Source organism: Populus nigra, chromosome 15 (assembly GCF_951802175.1).
Source record: "Populus nigra chromosome 15, ddPopNigr1.1, whole genome shotgun sequence".
Taxonomy (NCBI): Eukaryota; Viridiplantae; Streptophyta; class Magnoliopsida; order Malpighiales; family Salicaceae; genus Populus; species Populus nigra.
The window spans coordinates 11,847,006-11,866,607 of record NC_084866.1 but is presented as its reverse complement, the minus strand read 5'-3'; the positions used below and the strand labels follow the sequence as shown (position 1 = coordinate 11,866,607).

Sequence of the window (19,602 nt, the reverse complement as noted above, 5' to 3'; positions counted from 1 at the left end):
ATAACCACACAATTTCCTTTCATTATTTATTTTTGTATTAAAATCTCTTTCTTTCTCAATATTTTTATATTTTTCTTTTGTTGAACTAGTTTAAGTTAATTTCATTTTGAATTTTATTTTTAGATACATGTTATTTTGTTTGAATTGCTCTATTTATTGTTAATTTAGCTTTTACATTTAAGGTGAAATTTATGAATCCTGAAATATTATTTTAAAAAATTATTTTTTGCATTATATATAATATCTTGGGATGGAATGTCAAAATACTTTGAAATCAAAATAGTGAAAATACATCGTAAACATAAAAAAAAAAAAGACAAAACAGTATTAACAAGTATAAAGCTGCCAATTGAACATTGAATTAAAGTGTCGATAAAAATAAAACAAAGAACTTCAATCTCTTATTTAGGAAAACTTGGATCCTAGCATGTTTTTCTTATTATATTTATATTTTTGCCATTATATAGCAATCCAGGTGTCTTAACCATGAAACATAATTTGAAATCCCTGTAAGCCCCTTGAGACCCGCCTTTGTAAGAAGATAAAAAGAGATAAATGGCATGAATTCAAGCTTCCGCATAATCTAGCAAATGAAACTCTATCATAAATAATCTGAAGATCTTTCAAATCTTTGTGAGAAGAAGACTAATGTTACACAGCGCGCATAAGTTTCAAGCTATCATGGTGTCTTTATTTACACATGACTGAATAGGCTACAAACCTACGAGTACTTCTGCAATCCAAGTTTAATTTCAAAGCCAACTGACTTCTAATTTTCAATCAAGTATTAACCCTTCCATAGTTAGAACTCGGGTCAGTCTAGCAATCAGAACAAGATGACTTCAATTTACTGTTTCACGATCACACTAGGATCCTCTTCAACAATAAAGCACAAAAACATTAGAGGAGTCAACATGACCAAGGAAAAGAGATTAACATTGGCAGACACTGAAAGACATTCCTCAGCTCCTGGATCCATCTGTTGATGATTGTTCAGATGGACTAGAGAAAAAATCGACTCTTCCAATCACCAAGAATCCTTCCAATTTTCTATCATGCTGCGTTCACACAAAAAACGAGACTGAAGTATTAACAGTTTATAGACTTGACATTGACACTGAAAGTTTCTTGATCGCAGCTCTAAAATGAAATGGCATAGTATACTAACCTTCATTCAGCAATGAAATTTGGAGTAGAAGCTGAACCCATGCCATTTCTTCCCCTTGGCTGCATGGAACCACAAGCCTACCAAAAGCCCTATAAATATGAGACCAATGACCCAAGTTGCTCCTAGTACTTTGCAAATCCAGCACCTTGAGCCTTCCCCAAAACTGATTCTATGCCATCGAGAAACAAACCAAATCTTTTTGCCACAGCAAATCCTGCATGCATGCCATCAACTGCGGCACTTACAATCCCACCAGCATAACCTGCTCCTTCACCAACTGGGTAGAGCCCTTTCAAGGACACACTTTCATAAGTGTCACTGCTACGAGGAATCTGAATAGGAGAGCTGGTTCTTGTCTAGAAGAACAAATGATTCAATAGCAAGTGTGAAAAATAGATCAACGCTTAAGAAGCAAGTTTGAGAAAATATGCAGTGCAGAAGATAGCAAATGTGAATCCATTAAAAAAAAAATGCATGTTGAATGTATTGCAAATCTTGTGTTGCCACATTTTTGGAAAAGATAAACAGAGCTACCTCTACTCCATGGAGAAGAGCCTCATTGGAGATAAATCCTGGTAACTGAATATTCAAGAGATTTGCAAAGATAAGTTATTTTTTAATTGAGAGAATATTCAAGAGATTTGCAAAGAAATGTAGCTAAAGGTGAAAATGCTAAAACCTCTTTGTCAAATGCGGAGACTGAATGCCGCAAAGCATCTGTGATGTGCAATGGAAATAACTCATGGAGCTTTGCTGCTTTCACCCCCAACCGATAGCTTGATGGGGGCAAAGATGTTACTGGCAAAACAAGGCAAGTCAACTAAGGGAGATTCAGAAGTAAAAGATCCCTGGAAAAGAAATTTACATTCTACCTGATAGCTTGCCGTCTAGAAAATCAGTTGCTGTCTGCACAGGCACTACAAAGTCTCCTCCTCCCATTACAGCCGCTCTTCGCTCAAACTCCCTCTAAATGATGGGGAAATTATTTCAGGAAAAAAGAATCAAGGACCCAAAATTGGACTTCCAAGACAGTACAAAGATTTGAATCAATCTGGTGGAAATTAGAAAGGACTAGACCAGCCAGTGTGTGGGGTATAGTAATTTGAAACCTCTTTTATGGAAAATATGAAATTTGTGACAAGAATATTAGCTAGAGGCAAACAAAAATATTTATTGTAAAATGAAATTCTCTTAAATTCTTATGGAGCTTTGTTTTCTATACAACTTTGGCGCAAAGCTAAACTTTATAATGCAGTGGGTAAGTGATTAATATTAAGGTAAGAATAACGTAAACAAGAGCAGAAAGCCTACCTGGAAGTCAATCCCTGCAAGAGGCCCATGAAAATTCAGGGAATTAAAGTCCCGTGTCGAAACAGTGACAACAAGCGCAGCATTTGCCCACTTAGAAGCGCGACGAGAAAATGACATCCCATTGATGCATATCTCAGATGGATCTGTACTAGTCAGGACAACCTGTGGTCACCAATTTAAGCACCCACATAAGTGGATACATTCAAGGTTTTATTTATGTACAATTTACCCCCATCCCATCTTTCCCAAGCCCTAGGTTCTAACTTGTCCCTCACTGGTTCTGATTTTTTCTGGTGCAATAGAACTTTTAAACTGCATTACAAAGTAGTACCAGTGACACCCACAAGTGATTGCAACAAGTTCAGTTTATAATCCCAAAGTACATAATTACTTGCAAAAATTCAAAATTTTCATGTTAAACTGAATTTATCAAGTATTCAGTCAAGGACTAAGCATGCATTTACAGATGCAACAAAAGTAACAAACGAAGTGACCGAAAGGCAGTGTTCAAAAGAATAACTACATTCAAATCTATATTCTTTGCAGAAAATATCCAGACAAGCAAGTATACCTGTCCACCAGGACACATGCAGAAAGAATAGCAACTACGACTTGTAGGCCCTGAACTTGAGGGTGTCTTCCCATCCTCTCTACTAACATAACTAGCAACCTTGTAATCTGCCACTGGTATTTTCCCCCGTCCTCTATGAACTTCAGTGCCCAGACTAGAATACTGCAAATTTGTATAAATTGAGTTGCAAGAACAAAACAGAAAGAATGCTATTGGATGAATCATGTTTTAGAACAGAAGTGAAATATCATGATGAGTCAAGCCAATTATCAATTCATCTACATGATAGAATAGGAAAAGAGATACATAACCAACCTGTACATTGTTTATTAGCTCTTGGGGGTGTTCGATCCGCAAACCAACCTGTTCAACCAAGTAACTTACTATGACAATGGCAGGAAAGTCTCAAGATGCCAAGTTAAAAATAAGAATCGAGCAGAACATCAATAACCACAGCATGGATGTCACATAATAAAGACAAAAGAATTAAAGATATTCATGCTGAACTGTAACAGACAAGAAATAAAATGAATTTTTAACCCTAGGTTTTTTTTTGTGCAATTTTGCTGAAAGTCGATTTAAGTGACCTATTTCAGATCAGAAATGGCACAATAGAAGCACTGCCAAAAATCACTTCACAAAATTTATAAGAAAATTCAATGCTTATTACACTGTCTAGACCAAAACAAATCATGCACTTCTACCCTGAATTGACCATTAATGAAGCTCTCATCAAGTAACAAAGGAAGTCAATTTGATTTTGGCTCTTATTATGGTCAACTGATGACCAAACATGCCTAATCCAGTGGCCAAACAGAAGCTTACTTCCTTGATATACACCATGAATAAATGGTGTGTTCTGTTTAAAGTAATTTGGTGGACCAAAGTAGCGAATGGATGGCCACTCATTGTCAAGTTCTTTTATTACACGATAGATAAAGGAGAAAAGGATTCTGAACTCACAGCAAAATCTTTTGGCATCAAATCAATATCATGGGAAAGAAGCATGTGATATATATCACGAGCAGAATGGCCCACAGCCAGAATGACAGCATCAAATCCCAACTTTTGGCAATCCAGCTTCTGTTTGTCCTTTGAATCGGAAACTTTGACACCCACAACATGACCATCCTCTATTATCAGATCATCTACCCTTGTCCCAAACTTGATTGAAACCTAAGGCAGTATAGTTTTCGGGATGTTAATAGAGTGGAAAACTGTAGTAAAGAAACACAATCAACAACTTGTTTCAGATAGGCAAATGCTGAATCAGCAACTTACACCCTGGTCCTGTAGATTTTGGCGAAAGTTGCGGAGCAATGGAACCAGCCTATCAGTTCCCAAATGAGGCTTTCCATCAATCAAGATGTTTTCCGGGGCTCCAAAGTGAACCAGAGTTTTCATAACCTGAGATTTACATAAATATTAGTACCTCATACCATTGCTGAAACTAAAAGTAGAACTTGTTTATAAATTTTGTTTAGCAGGATTCTACAAATAAAAGTAAGAATGAAAAGAAGAAGAAATGCAAAAATAAATAGGCAATATGGGGAAAGACATGAACATTTTTTTCCTAGCAGTTCTGCAAGTAGTTTAACCTATTAATTTGAATAATAATTATCTTGTAACTGGAAAACCCACATCTTCATGATGACAGCTAATTCTGCAACCACCCGGTTAATAATCAAAGAACTTTATTCATACTAAAATGCAGCTCTCAAAAGGAAATTATATCAAGTTATAAACATGCATGAATAAATTGGACCTGTAATTGTATCTTCCAATAAAACTGTATGTAAGCTTCTTATTAAAAACAAAAAAAACACAGGCAAGCATTTGTGAGACAACCAACCAGGAAATCACGGATATAGTAGAAGAGCTAATATCTGTAAAAGATGGTACGTATAGTGCAAAAGGAATGCATATGAGATTAGATCAGAAATATGAGGAATGGTTCTCACCACCAAAACACTGTCACTGTTCCTTCCAATTCTAGTTACTAGCTTTCCATCACTCCAAGTACCTGCACCACCCTGCCATACATAAGTCCTTTATATGACTTGGTATCAGACAAGGAAAGAATGCTCACCAAATATAAGTAGGCGATGGAAAAATAACAAATAAACAGACTATGCCAAATCAATGAAACAAAATGAGAGCCTGAATGGAATAGAATTATCAAACAAATATAAAGAAACCCATATCCTCATTGTTGCAATTCATATTCCAGCTTTTCAGCCATTCATGGGCATGTTAACCCAAGCTATGCTTCATAAGCATTTCAAAGCAGAAAATATGTCAGTCCTCAGAAGCAGGCATGGGTAATTATATTAGAGCTTCCGCTAATTACAAAATAACTTTTGAACCAATTTCTGGGAAATATAGCAGCATATTTGGAACGGAGTCACTAAGTGCCATGACGGAGCTTTAGGAATTGAGTCACACATGCATCAGAGAAGCTTGGCTTTTCTTTGAAGCATTACAGTGCAAGAATTCATTCATCCATATACAGAGAACAAGTAATCCGTTTATCACTTGTCCAGCCATTCCAATTCATTCAATGTAACTTTAATGGGAAGGTTCGAGTCACTTAAATGGATACTGGAATCAAACTTGAAAAGAAATGTAATAAATAGACAAATGAACTTGACAAACAAATACTTCAGAATAAACAAAATGAAGACCATGTACTTGACAGAATAAACACACGCACAAAGAAAAAATTAAGTTCTAGTTAAAAGTTTCTAGGTGTTGGAATGGCAATGGGCAAAATCATTACGACACTTTTAAGAAGCCAAGAATCAACAAGATAGTTTTGTTCTAGGAAACATGATCAGAAAGACTCAATCAAAACAATATTAATTCGCATACAAGATACTAAAACAACCTTCAACAAGAGTACTAAGTGAAGCGAGATATAACCTCCCCAAAGCAAAAATTGCTCTCCAATTCCAAAATCCGCCGAACCATCAAAGCACCAATATCACGTCCCCTTTGTTCAACTGGCTGGCCTCTTTCTATCAAAGTAACATCTGCACCAAGCTCTGCAAGAACCAAAGAAGCAAACAACCCAGATGGCCCGCTACCCACAACTGCAATTTTCGGTTTTCTACTCCCCGTGTACTTATATGCACCCGCATTGGAAGAATAACCATTAACACCACCTTCTTTCAGCAACCTTTCTCCCTCAACCTTCTTACAATCTTGTATTACACTAATTATATCACCCGAGACTCTTTCTCGAGGCATATGTTCTATAAGCCCAACTCTAGGCTCTAAGTCCGAAATGAAATCCCTAGTACGAGGTTCTAGATTTATAAGTTCACTCACATCCATATCCACTGTATACACAAATTTTGCCTCCTTTAACATCTGAAAAAATTAAAAAACATTACTAAAACAAATTAGATAGAAACAAAAATAAAACTTCTTTTTTATAACTAACTGTTTACCAATGAAGCATGAAATAAAAAAAAATAGAGATTGAGGATAATTTCAATCAATTTAATGGAAAGCAAGCAAAAACAGCAAACCCCTATTAATTAAACTGACCTTTCTCGCATCAAACGATTTCCTAATAACCGAAAATGCTTCTGGGGGCAACATTGAAGCAACCTGATGCAGTTTTAAGTGATTAAAAATGGTAAAAAGAATGTCAAATTTCGTTTTCAAAAAGGGGCTGATAAGAGTATTACCGGGAACTTGATAGCTTTGGCAATTTCTTGCAGCAACCCGTCGGAGACGCCGAGAAAGTCCTTTCCGGGGTCGTCTTGAACGGAAACAGCAAGCTTGGACAGCCTCCAGATGCCATCAAATTTGTTCTTGACATCAGTCAGAGCTTCTTTGTGCTTCAACTTGAGTTTCTTCTTCTCTGAGGGATATCTTTGCTTTCCCGTTCGTTTTGTGGCGCAGAGGATTTTTGGGAGTGTTTGGGGATGGTGAAGTCTACGGGTGGGATAGGGGAGGATTGAGGTGCTGTTCGGGAAGGGGAGAGAGAGAGGAAGGAGAACGGACCGGAGGACGGACATGCTTGGAGGAGTCGGCTGGGTAGTGGACACGGTGGAGTGGGGATATTGGATTTATTTTTTCGAAGTACGTAGTTGTCTTCAACTTGTAATATATCCTCTTAATATGAAGGGTTCAAATTTGATGGTAAAATTCTCCCTTGGTGTTAATTTTCACTTTAAATGATTTTCTCATATGAATTTGAATCGATAAAAATTAAAACAATTTATAATCGAATTAAATTTTGTTTAATATATAATTTTTATATTTTAGAATATAACTTAAAAATTGTTTTTTATGAATAACTTCATAAAAATAAGCTAAAATAACTTCAAATTATAAATATATTTGACGGAAATGACTTGTATATTTTTTATTAGAATATATGCATAATAAGTTATTAAGATTCACAAGTTAATTTAACTTTTGATCAGATAGAAATATTAACATTAACAAAGAAACTAAAATATAGATTTGTTTTATTATGTAAATATTTTTCACCCTTCTATATTTTATTATTAACAAATTTCCAGATATTACCATGTCTTTGCGGTTTCGAAGATTATTCTAGAGTTAAATGACAGATCAATTATAAGTCTTTCCACGTGTATATTGTTCAAGAGGTGTGTGAAATTTTAAATTTTAAATTTTTTTCATCTCTTATAATTTTTAGAACTTTTGTTTCGATACCAGATTTTATTTTTTACGCTTCAACACCAAGATCTTGAAAAACAAAAGAAAAGGTGATTAAAAAATATAGATTAGGGTTTTAAAATTTTTTATTGGATTTTATTTTTTAAGGTGATTAAAATGAGTTTCATTGGTAGAAATATGATTTTAGAGGTTAATGAGATGTTTTTCACGGAAACATAGTTGAAATCTAGTTTTTTAAGGTCTAAAAATTTAGAACTTGATTTTCCAATCATTGAAAACATATCGAGTGACTATAAAGATTAATAACGACACTTGAGGGTCTAGTTGTTGTGGTTAATCGTGTAATTTGTTCCACCCCCGTCCCGGGTTCGATCTTTTATATGCACGTCTGTCACCCCCGCGGTGCCTTACCTGTTCCTGGGCTTGCAGGATGTCCAGTGGACTGTGAAAAATAGTTGTGGTGCACGCAAGCTGCGCCAGACACCTCACGCAAATCAAAAAAAAAAAAGATTAATGACAAACAATGCAATATTTGCCAAGGTCATCGACATGTCATCTTCCATTTAAAGAAAAAAAACCTAATTGCATGAGCCTAAATTTTCAGCTCACGAAGCTTGGCTCTTTGATAAATATGATAATTTAGTCTGAACCTAATGTACACCAATCTGAATTGGTGGATTTTTTTAGATAATTATTTTACCTGGTAGATAATAGATAAGATATGAATATTGTTAAACTATATCTGAAATCTGACCCAACCTAATTTGAGATATATATATTTGTATTTTTTTTAATTTAATATATGTGTGTTTAAATAATTTTTAATTTATTTTTAAATTAATGCCCTTTTCTTTAATTTATTATTTTTTTATTTAACCTTTTTTAAACAGTGATTGTTTTAAATTATTTGTATGTATTTAATTTTTTAATAGATTATTTCAATTCATCTATATTTTTTTTTATGTTTTATATAATTTAAATTTATTTTTTAAAATATTTATTTTTAAATAGTATTTATAACAACTGTAACCTTATGAGATATATATTTTATTATTCAATCAATTTTATCTGTATGTCTATTTCTAATATTATTTTATTAAATAAAAATTTGATTAAAATAAATAGAATTATTGAATATAATCATATAAATCATTCTTGTTGCGATATCAAATATTTTAATTTATATATATCTCTTGTTTTTTTTCAAATGCATATTTAGTTATTGTTATTGATTTATTTATTAACACATATAATTTTTAATTTATTTAACTAGATTCACGTATAAATATTTTAATTTATACTTAATATCTTTCATGTAAACATATATGTTGGAGAAGCTTATATATTTAATTTTTTAATTAAAAAAAATCCAACTCACAGGGCAAAATGTGAGTGAAGTTCATAATTAAAGGGCATAATTAAAGGGTGTGGGTGTTTGAATGAATTAGCAAAAATAAAAAATAAAAAGAATCTAAGAGTATGTTTGTTTTTGTATTTTAAAAATATTTTTTTAAAAAATTAAATTCTTTTTATATTTTTCTTTACTTTAAATTAATATTTTTGTAGTGTTTTTCATATCATTTTGATGTGCCAATATTAAAAATAATTTTAAAAAAATAAAAAAAATATTATTTTAATATATTTTCAAACAAAAAATACTTAAAAAAATAATTATTACTACACTCCTAAATGCCTCCTTATAAAAATTAATACTGGACTCTGTGGCATGTTTAAGCCCTTATCTATAAATAAAAGTTACTTGAAACAATACAAGCTATCTATCCATAAATTTGAGCTTATTTAATATTATATGTTTTTTAATATATTTTTTTTATTTAAAAATATATTAAAATAATAAAGATTTTTTATTTTTAATATTAACATATTAAAACAAATTAAAATTAAAATAATAATAATTAAAAACAATTCTCGAAATTGTTTAAAAACATGTTTTTTTTTTTTTTAAATAAAAACAAGCAGACTACTTGCGTGTTCACGCGCGCTTACCAACCAACCAAACCAGTACTTGCTCCGTAAAAAAATCAAAACAAAAACAAGGAAAAAGAAACAACGCTTCGTCGATCAAATCGCCAAGATCACCATGGGCAACACATCTTCGATGCTCACTCAATACGACATCGAAGAAGTCCAACAACACTGTAACCACACCTGTACGTAATTCCCTCGCTCTCCTCCTCCTCCTCCTCCTCCTCCTCTCTCCACACAATCAATTTACAATTGCATTTAATTAATTAACATGTCTGTGTAGTTTCGCAGCAAGAGACAGTGTCGTTGTACCAGAGGTTTTGCCAGCTGGATCGAAACGGCTGCGGTTTCGTCCCAGCCGAGGAGTTCCTTTCCGTTCCTGAATTCGCCGTCAATCCTCTCTCTCAGGTTCTGCATTTTAATTTCTGTCTCTCTTTTCATATATTTTGTAATTTTTTTAGTGATTTTTTTTTATTGTTTGGAGTAATAGAGATTGTTGAGAATGGTAGATGGACTGAATTTCAAGGAATTTGTGGCATTCTTGTCTGCATTCAGTCCTCGAGCTCCTTTGCAACACAAAATCGAATGTAATGCTTATTTATTTTTTATTAACTTTTTCAAAAATTAAAACATAAAAATACTCTCCAATCTCCAATCTCCATAGATTTGTTTTATCTTTTGTTGTGTAGTTATCTTCAAGGTGTATGATTCGGATGGCAATGGGAAAGTTACCTTCAGTGATATGTTGGATGTATTGCATGATTTGACCGGACAGTTTGTATCAGAACAACAAAGAAAGGTTAGATTTCAGCCTTCTTTTGGTTTCGTTTTAATTTGATTTGGATGTGTTTAGTGTTCCTGTCGATTTTCGTATGCATATGGTTAATCGGTAATGTCGAGATTCAAATAAGAAAATGTGTGTGCCAAATTGCATACCTCGACCTTGTTTTAGGTATAAAAAGAAGAATGTAAGGGCACGTTTATCTTTGAGTGAATTTCTTGGAACTTTTTTCAGTGCAGACATTTCTTTTTGCAAATAAGGGACACTACGGGGCTCAATGGTTTAATATTTAGGGAGATTCAATGCTTGCCTAATTCTTCTTACTGTGTATTTGGAGTTTTCCTAATATTTTTTTCTTTTTTATGAAAAAGAAAAGGCTTATTATATATTCTTAGGAAGTATATATGTGGCACCAGTTTGGGCTACTTAAGATGTCTTTGCAACAACTTTTGGAAGGTTTTTTGAAATGATACTTGTTTAGGTAATGAATTGATTTGTTGAATTGACTGATCTATGAATTAATCTCTCTAAAGCTTCCATGGATTATGTAACTGTTCTATTTGTATTTTAAGGTGCACGAGAATGGTTTTTAATTTTATCATAGGTGCAATTTGAGTTTTTATGAACATTATAGTGCCTCCAGGGAATATCAGATTTAGTAGAGTTTGAGGCAGAGACTTAGTTGAGTTGAAGTGAGTTTTATGTGGTGCTATATTCAGGAATCTGGAAAGCTGTGGTAGCAAAAGTTTTACAGGCTTGCAGTTAAACTGATCTCCAAGCACATTGTTTGAACTTTTTCAGGTTTTTGTCTGATGTGGTATAGTTTCAGTTAGAATACATGAGTCAATTCTGTTGATATAAAATCAATTGGAAGAAAGGCAGTGGTAAACTTCACAGAATAGTCCCTTGTTATTGCCTACAATGAAGTTGAATATTTGAAATTCTTTTACAAATATCTGTTTGTAATGATGTAAGTGTCCATTGCTGAAATAGCTTTAGAGTGCTTGTTTTTACTTAAACCGAGGGCTGGTTATGAAGTGCGCATTGCCTAGTTTTCAAATCAAGAAGTCAAAAAATTGAGTTCCCAGTACATGTGATCTTATTGTCTAACAGTATCAGATGTGATTTCAAGTTTTTGCTCGGTTATCATAGAAGTAGGATGTGATTTCAAGTTTTTGCTTGGTTAATATTATAGAGCTAGGACTACTTTGAAACTTATTGTTTCTTTATATGTACATCTGGTATTGACATGTGCTTTGTTTTGGATCTTTACTTACATTTGGCGCAGCAAGTGCTGACACGTGTCCTTGAAGAAGCAGGTTACTCAAAGGATTCTTTCTTAGTCTTGTCAGACTTTGTAAAGGTACTGTCATTTATATCTGGTAATTATTGAAAGTTTTATGAACTTAATTACATAAAATAAATGTGATTAACTAATTTTACCTGATTTACCTTATTCTTTCTATGATCTGTTGTGCTCATACATTACACATGCACAATAAACATCACCACCCTTAACTTAGTGACTTTAATATAAGTTTTCTTTTTTCTTTTTGCTTTTCCTGAAGGTCGGAACAATTGTTACGAACTTTGGATGGCTTTTGTTTAGAGAAACTTTTGTTAGTGTATAATGGTTAAACTTGATATTTCATTGTCTAAAGGGGGATTAGGTTGACATTTGTGCATTGGGAATCAACTTTTCAAGCATGCTTCATAGGTAGAGAATTTGTTATTGCGAAATTGATCTTATAACATGGTGATGCAGGACAAAATAGATTTAAAGTTAAAGAAAGAAAAGAAAAATCTAAGAAGAATAAGCTAAAAAAAGAGAAGAAAAAGCTGAAGAAGAGAAGAACAAGTGTTGAAAAAGTATGCAACTTTGTAATTTTTATTCAATTCATCAATAACCGTCTAACATTTAGAAAAATAAAAATACTAAAACCCTAATTAGAACAAATAATTAGATTTATAGCTCACTAAATAAAATACCAAACAATAACTAAATCAAGCCTAACAAATAAAGTCTAATTAATAAACCTTAACTAAAAGTTCAAATAAATTAAATTAAAACTTAAGTTAAAGTCTAATCTCTCAACAATTTGGGCTATTCTTCATCGTCTATGATCTTACGAGTGTGTAAACAATGTCTCGAGTCCAATGTTGCTGAGGTGGTGTTGAGGTGGCAGTGTGCTGCTGACGTGACAGTGTGTTGCTGACATGGCAGTGGTTAATTAATCTGCCTTGGGAGCATTTTGTAGTTTCTTTTTTGTTGTTGCTTGTGGCGGCCATGCAAGGATGTGCTGTCGTCTTCTAAAAGCTAAGTTGTGCAGCTACTGCTGTGATTGACATGGATCTGTGGGTCGACAACTGTTGTGGTGGTTCTTTGTTTGTTGTGGTGTAATGATTTTGCAATGACAGCTTTGACGTTCGATTTACCGTGGTAAATCTGTTGAGCTGATGTGGTGGTCTCGACTGGATAGCTGGTCTTCGACAGTTGTGATGGCGGCACGGGGTGGATAAGATGATTGGTCGTTGTGGTTGAGAGGTGGTAACGTGGGGCAGACTATTCTGAGTTGGTTGTGGTCGGTGGGAATATTGTGTCTAGGGTTTAGGGATGAATGGGTTTGTGTTTAAGATGAATATTTTTTTTTAGTTTAGATCAGCTGTTGGTAATAATCAACCTAGAAATTGTGTAGGATTTTAACGATTTTTACAAGCCCTAAGAGATCGATTAATTGTAAGAACAATTAAAAGCTTAAGCTCCGATACCAAAGTTGATGCGGAATAAAAGAGATTTAAAGCTAAAAAAGAAAGAAAACAAAAATCAAAGAAGAAGAAGCCAAAGAAAAAAACTGAAGAAGAAAAGAATAGGGGTTGGAAAAGTCTATTGTAATTTTTGTTTAATTCATCAATAACTGTCTAACATTTAGAAAAACCTTACATTATCTATGGTTGCCAACCGAAAAACCTTTGATCATTAACACATTCAGGTCCCTAAACCTATCTTTTCTTTATTGTTAGAGGCTTCCTAAATTGTACTTTCTTATGCTTGTAGATGTCATCCATTGTTTAGTCACTATATTTATTGACTAAGTCAACCATCATATGCAGTACCTTTAATCTAGGTGCATTGCCCTTCTCATCATCATGTGCCCCCATACCTCATTTAATTCTCTCTATAATTCAGGGCATGTGTTTTAAAGAATAATATAAATCATATCTTAGGACCTCACTTAACAACTTAAGTTATTGAGTTGACATGGTTCTTTGACATGATACTAGAGTTTTATTGATCAAGTGGTCATGAGTTTGAACCTTATCACCTCTATTTTATTTAATAAAAATTAAGCACAAGGTAGTGTGGATCTGTACAAGTTTCAAGTCCAAAGGGCTTTCACTGGAGGGTGTGTAATCATATTTTGAGACCTCACCTAACAACTTAAGCTTTTAGGTTGAATTAGTTCTTTAACATGGTATTAGAGCCTTGATGGCCAAGCGGTCACTAGTTTGAATCTCACCATCCCATTTATTTGATAAAAATTAAGTATAATGTAGTGTTGACCTGTGCAAGTTTCAAGCTCAAAGGGCTTTTTACTTGAGGGAGTGTATTAGAAAATAAGATAAATCATATCTTAGGACCTCATCTAACAGTTTATATTATTGGATTGAGATGATTATTTGAGAATGTGCACTTCTAACCATCGTTGAATCTGACTTCCCATGCACCCCACTCAATTCAGATCTGATCACGATTATTTTTTTCCCTTTTCCTTCAATGAAATTTCAAAAACTGAAAGATATTACATTTGCCTTCCTTGTAAACTTTTATGGATTATATCTTTTTTATTGCCTTAAACTTCCCATTTGAACTTGCCATCTTCAACTATTTGTTTCTTTGACAGTGGAGCCCTTCCCATAAGATTATTACATCATCCGTCTAGCGTCTCTTAACATTTAATTAGTCACTTTCTCCACTCAATTAGTTCTTTAAATTCATCTCTTGCGCTCACTGTTGATTGCTTACTTGCAGATTCTTGGAAATTCTGATTTGAAGATGGAAGTTGAAGTTCCAGTGGACTAAATGCAGTTGGCAGCACATAAAATTGCAACTTCAGCCCAGATAGTGGAGTGTAGACTGAATTCTGTTGGCGAAAAGTGTGAGCTGCCACACTTCTCTGTAAATCGATGTTCAAATGCAACTGTTGTAAGGTATCTAATTTTAGACCGTTATATCATCTTACATTACTTTATGATTAAAGCAATTCATTAATAAAAATGTGGATTCCAATTAGTTGATAATGATTCAAGCAATGAACTATTTATTTATTTATTTTAAATTAATATTTTTTAATATTTTCAGATTATTAAAAATAATTTTTTAAAAATAAAAATATATTATTTTAATATATTTTAAAATAAAAAGCATTTTGAAAAGTCTAAATATATTTTTTACAAAAATAAAAAATATATGTTTTTTTTATGTGGATTCTACCATAAAAACTAACCACATTTTTATCCCAAACACTCTTTTGATGTGTTGTGGTTTAAGTCTAATCATGTTTTTAATTTTTTTTTGATTTTTTTAAGTTTTGAAAGGGTTAATATTTTTAAATTTTAAAAAATAAAAAAATAAAATTATTTTAATATATTTTTAAATAAAAAAAATATTAAAAAAAACAATTTATATTATAATCCCAAACAGACGGGAAAGAGCATAGACTCTTTAAATGGTCGGAGGAAGAAGAAGGGCTGCCAAGCGTCAATCTCCATTTCCGTTCTCTCATACGAAGAGCAACCTCCAAACAAACCGTGCTGGATTCTATTTGTTAAGCGTGATACACAGGGAAATGATGATGGCAGATACCATCATCACTGTTAATGATACTGTTTCCACTGAGTGATATTCTTGGCCGATCTCATCAAATTTGATAGTTTGTGTTGGATATGGACAGGCCAAGATGCTTAAAATTGAAATTCAAAAAGATAAAGAAAAAGATGAAATAAATAAATACAAAGAATAAAACTCTGCCATCATAATTAGCTTTACTAGGGACACTTGTCTAAACTCCTCCCCCCCTCTCAGATGCCGCCGCGTGTGTGGTGATGGCCCTGATGGGGCCTATTAATAGCCGTTAAAACCGCCCTTTTAAACAATTTTTTAGCTTGATAAATATCCTTCGACGCCCGTTGAGGAAAAAAGAAACCAAGGCCCCACATGGTAATCATAAATCTATTTGTTTTTTTTATAAAAACCCAATTAATGCATTAATTGACAAGTGACAGGAAGATTAACTATCCTGGTCAATTGGCCAACAAGGTTAATGGATTGAGATCAGGCGCATAGTTGTCTTAACTTGTTTTTTTTTTTTTGTTCTTTTTTATTCTCAATCCATGCGTTAAGGAATTAAGGCATTCCATGTCAGCAACATTTTGAATACGTAACTTAAAAAAGCAATTTACATTTACGTCAAATCTCACATCTGCTTTGTAGAAAAGCAATGGAAAAGCAATGAGATTTCTATAGCTATGTTCGGAAAGATAGTCCGGAAATGATGAGGTTTGCTTTGGTTGCTTAAAAATAAGTGGGGTCTTGTCCTAAGCTCTTGTACAGGTTTTTATGCCTGAAATTTTCAAGCCTATCTGGTCTGCTTTGCTATTCTTTCGTTTTTTCCAGAGATATAACACTGTCAATTTGCTTCATGGTTGGATTGCTTGGTTTTTCGGCCAGACAGTGTTATATCTTGATTTGTTGAAGACGAAAGTTCCCATTTGCTAAAAGCTTTTTCTTTCTCTCTATTGGGTCATGCTCCAAGGAGTGAATATACAAACTGCAGGTGATAGGCTCAAATTTCATTTCTTGTTGTGCTTTTTAACGTATTTCGTAGAATGATTCTTTGTGCTCTCTATTGTTTTGTCCAATATCTTTTATCATTTCCCACTCCCTCTTCTTCTATCTCTCGGGATTTCCCTGAGTTCTTTTCTTCCGTACCTCCTTCTGGCGCTTATGATTCATATTTTCACAATTAAGTTGAAAATAATTATAAAATCTCTTCATTTGTTTCTGTCAAAACGTTATTTGTTCTGCTATATCCAAGTGTGACATATGAAAATATTGCTTGTTTATGGGATGAAACCCCCCCTTTTCACTGGGTTATGTTTTCGGAAGGGAGGGTGGTGCAGATGGGGTGTTTGAGATGACGGAGCCACCCAGTTGTGTAAAGGATCAATGGAATTTATGTTTGTGTTCATATTTTTAACCAAAATATTTACAACTGTTGCGTGCAAATGTGTTAGCAAGGGAGGGTAAGTTGTTGACCCTTTGCACGTGCCTATCTGCTTGCTTAAACTCTCATGCGTGCTTTCTAGTATGATTTTTTGATTCATTGTTTTTGTTGCTGGAGATACTAAGCGAAATTTGAGACGAATAAGAAAAACTGTTAATGGGTTATTGAGACTAAAAAAGAGTTGATGCTATTTTGTGCACAGGCAGGAGTCGGCATTTAATTTATTGCTCATGGATGGAAGTAGTTTATTACCGGCGCCTGAAACTAATATAGCAGCTCTGAAAGAAGCCCTTTATACACAGCAACATCTTCTGCAAACCCTTTATGCCGAGCTAGACGAGGAAAGAGAAGCCTCAGCCACTGCAGCCAGCGAAGCTTTATCTATGATATTGCGGTTGCAAGGTGAAAAGGCTTCACTGAAGATGGAAGCAAGCCAATATAAGAGAATGGCAGAGGAAAAGATGTGTCATGCAGAAGAGGCCCTGGCAATTGTAGAAGACCTCATTTATCAGAGAGAAATGGAGATTGCATCTCTTGAATACCAAGTTCAGGCTTATAGGTACAGACTTTTAAGCATGGGCTGTAATGATTTGTGTGTGTACGAGAATACTTATCCAGAGAATCTGTTAATGCAAAGAAACGATCCTTTATTTGGGGAAAATGGTGCCAATGGAAATGTAAGGAGATTCAACTCTCCGCCTCAGGTTTCAACCAAGGATGCCAGTTACAATAAAAGTGATATTGAAAGGAAAAAATCTATAGTCCCTGTGCTAGATACAATGCAAATGAATGCGGAGGAAATTGCAATTCGAGAAGCTAATGATTTAGAGAAGAAATCAGGGAGCCCTTCTGGTGCACACGTTGGTTCATATTGGGAGCAGATCAAAAGGTTGGATGAACGGGTAAAAGAGATTTCTGACGACAAAGATCCCAGTAGGAAAAACTCTGCAATCTGGAAGGGTGGCACTTGGTCTCCGTCATTGTTTTCACAAATGGGCACTGGCACATCTGGCGATCTAACAAGAACGGAAAATTCTACTCATTCAGACAAAGTTAAACAGCATCAGGATTCACGGGAAAGTGTTCAGGATATTTTTGAAGTCCCACAAACTATCGAGAGTTGCAAAGTTTCTGAACATCTTGTGAAAGAACGTCACAAAATGACTTTGGAAGGTGAAAACAGGCTTCAAAAGCCAGATATGGTATCTGAGGATATTCTGATAACGCCTAATAAGGATGAAAGAGACCTGGTAAAGGCAATGGTGCTTTCCACTGTCCATGAGAAGAAATTGCCTAAGCCAAAAGATCGGGCAAGTTTTCACCGCAATGCGTCTCCTGTGAGCCGCCCAGCAATTAGTGTAAGCAATTCTCAAGCTGAGTATCAACAGCTGAGTCAGAGAGTTGAGAGGCTTGAGAGAGTAAGAAACAATACAAGTCAAGAAATTATTTCTGAAGGGGAAGAGGAACTGAATTTGTTGAAGGAGATACGAGAACAACTCAATTCAATACAGTCTGAGATCAGAAGTTTGAAAAAAACAAAAAATCCCCATGCTGCAGACAAGCAACCTTTAGATCTTCTCCAAGAGGTATGTCTTCTCCTCTCTCTCTCACCCACTCATGCATGCAGGCATAGTCAAGTTAGAGATACGTAACACTAATATTATTCTTATTTTCAGGCAATGCTGTACTTTTGGTTTTAATTCGAGCAATCAAGTTCTTACTGCCTTAATCACCGATTTTTTATGAATTTCCGGGTTCTGATACACCTGCAACAAGGGCTACTTTGTAAGGATGATGTTTTGATCTTGAATAGAGTGAATATTATACAGTAAGTTTGTGGATTTTTTTTATTTGATTTGTTGTACAAAACATATTCAATGTAAATGTTGCTAAGTTAACATCAATCACAGAAGAAGTTTGATTTCAATAGGATGTCTTAGGCATGCTGTCATTTTTATTTTGTTTTCTCACCTAATATTGGGATGATGATTGTAAACTATATTCTATACAACTATCTCCACTTTGCTCGATTTCTCAATCTGTATATGCTCTTTGTCCATTCCTTACAGTCTAACATAAATTTTTAAGTGGCTTGACAAATTTTGAGTGATGCAGAACTCTCAATTCCAGTTCATGAGTGGAGAGAACAAGGCTGTTTCTAATTTCATTTTCCTTCCTCCATATGAGGTACCAAGTGATCTCTTAATGTGCAATTGGCATGTCAGGAATTGAATTTTAAGTGATTTATGTTGTCTCTAGCTTCGATACTTGGTTTTATTAACTTTGTTACTAAATATTGGCAATAATTATGCCCATGAATTTGTTTCGTAGCTGCATTGTATATGTTCACAATTTCTATTTCTTGTGTCTTCTGGCCGGCTAGTTGTCTTCATTGAAGGCAAAATTATGAAGAGTAGATGTCGTCTTCTTTTTACCCCTCTGATTAAGTATTCTCTTGATGAGTTGTCTTTGGATCCTCAATGTTAAACAAGAACACCATTTGTCTTGCAAACTTAGAGGATCATAAGTAACGACTGAGGACTCTATCATCTACTGGATTATCTTGGGATGCAAAGGATACAAACATTATTAAGGATGGTGGTTGAGACTTTCCTTCTGGTAGTCCGACCTCCAACAGATATGAGACTGAGTTAGCTCTACGGATCACTATGTCTGGACAATTCATTATACAGGGAGGTTCACAATTGATTCAGCTTGGGAGATACTTCGAGATACCAGGCTCAAGAATGTTATGCATCGTTTTCTCTGGTTTTCGGGACATGTCCCACGACACTCCTTCATCATCTTATGGCTTGCTTTTTGGATCATCTACACATTATGA

The 19,602-nt window shown here is 34.2% G+C and overlaps 3 protein-coding genes across 3 annotated transcripts; 2 read left to right on the top strand and 1 right to left on the bottom strand.

The window, feature by feature from the left end:
- Positions 1-584: 584 nt before the first annotated feature.
- On the bottom strand, positions 585-7,147 carry LOC133674862 (uncharacterized). Its single transcript, XM_062096143.1, has 14 exons — positions 6,746-7,147; positions 6,603-6,665; positions 5,973-6,422; positions 5,012-5,083; positions 4,332-4,457; positions 4,014-4,226; positions 3,366-3,413; positions 3,051-3,212; positions 2,480-2,641; positions 2,041-2,134; positions 1,848-1,966; positions 1,703-1,747; positions 1,169-1,524; positions 585-1,058 (listed from the first exon to the last, which is right to left on the bottom strand). Exons 1-13 carry the CDS (start codon positions 7,076-7,078, stop codon positions 1,291-1,293), a joined length of 2,121 nt encoding a protein of 706 aa, XP_061952127.1. The 5' UTR covers positions 7,079-7,147; the 3' UTR covers positions 585-1,058; positions 1,169-1,290.
- A 2,565-nt stretch (positions 7,148-9,712) lies between these two features.
- LOC133674107 (uncharacterized) lies at positions 9,713-14,775 on the top strand. Its single transcript, XM_062095093.1, has 6 exons — positions 9,713-9,880; positions 9,979-10,103; positions 10,186-10,282; positions 10,385-10,494; positions 11,765-11,839; positions 14,507-14,775. Exons 1-6 carry the CDS (start codon positions 9,811-9,813, stop codon positions 14,555-14,557), a joined length of 528 nt encoding a protein of 175 aa, XP_061951077.1. The 5' UTR covers positions 9,713-9,810; the 3' UTR covers positions 14,558-14,775.
- Positions 14,776-16,316: 1,541 nt separating this feature from the next.
- On the top strand, positions 16,317-18,790 carry LOC133673893 (uncharacterized). The gene is made up of 3 exons (XM_062094823.1): positions 16,317-16,779; positions 16,963-18,346; positions 18,437-18,790. The coding sequence occupies exons 1-3, from the start codon at positions 16,703-16,705 to the stop codon at positions 18,458-18,460; spliced, it is 1,485 nt and encodes a 494-aa protein (XP_061950807.1). The 5' UTR covers positions 16,317-16,702; the 3' UTR covers positions 18,461-18,790.
- Positions 18,791-19,602: the final 812 nt, after the last annotated feature.

Excerpts from the sequence above, each read along its gene's own strand:
- LOC133673893 (XM_062094823.1), top strand. The coding sequence starts at position 16,703 with ATGGAATTTATGTTTGTGTTCATATTTTTAACCAAAATATTTACAACT. Across the intron at positions 16,780-16,962 it reads AAATGTGTTAGCAAGGGAGG|GCAGGAGTCGGCATTTAATT; the intron begins GTAAGTTGTTGA and ends TTTTGTGCACAG. Across the intron at positions 18,347-18,436 it reads CTTTAGATCTTCTCCAAGAG|GCAATGCTGTACTTTTGGTT; the intron begins GTATGTCTTCTC and ends TCTTATTTTCAG.
- LOC133674107 (XM_062095093.1), top strand. The coding sequence starts at position 9,811 with ATGGGCAACACATCTTCGATGCTCACTCAATACGACATCGAAGAAGTC. Across the intron at positions 9,881-9,978 it reads ACAACACTGTAACCACACCT|TTTCGCAGCAAGAGACAGTG; the intron begins GTACGTAATTCC and ends ATGTCTGTGTAG. Across the intron at positions 10,104-10,185 it reads CCGTCAATCCTCTCTCTCAG|AGATTGTTGAGAATGGTAGA; the intron begins GTTCTGCATTTT and ends TTGGAGTAATAG.
- LOC133674862 (XM_062096143.1), bottom strand. The coding sequence starts at position 7,078 with ATGTCCGTCCTCCGGTCCGTTCTCCTTCCTCTCTCTCTCCCCTTCCCG. Across the intron at positions 5,084-5,972 it reads GCAATTTTTGCTTTGGGGAG|GGTGGTGCAGGTACTTGGAG; the intron begins GTTATATCTCGC and ends TATGTATGGCAG. Across the intron at positions 2,642-3,050 it reads GCATGTGTCCTGGTGGACAG|GTTGTCCTGACTAGTACAGA; the intron begins GTATACTTGCTT and ends TGGTGACCACAG.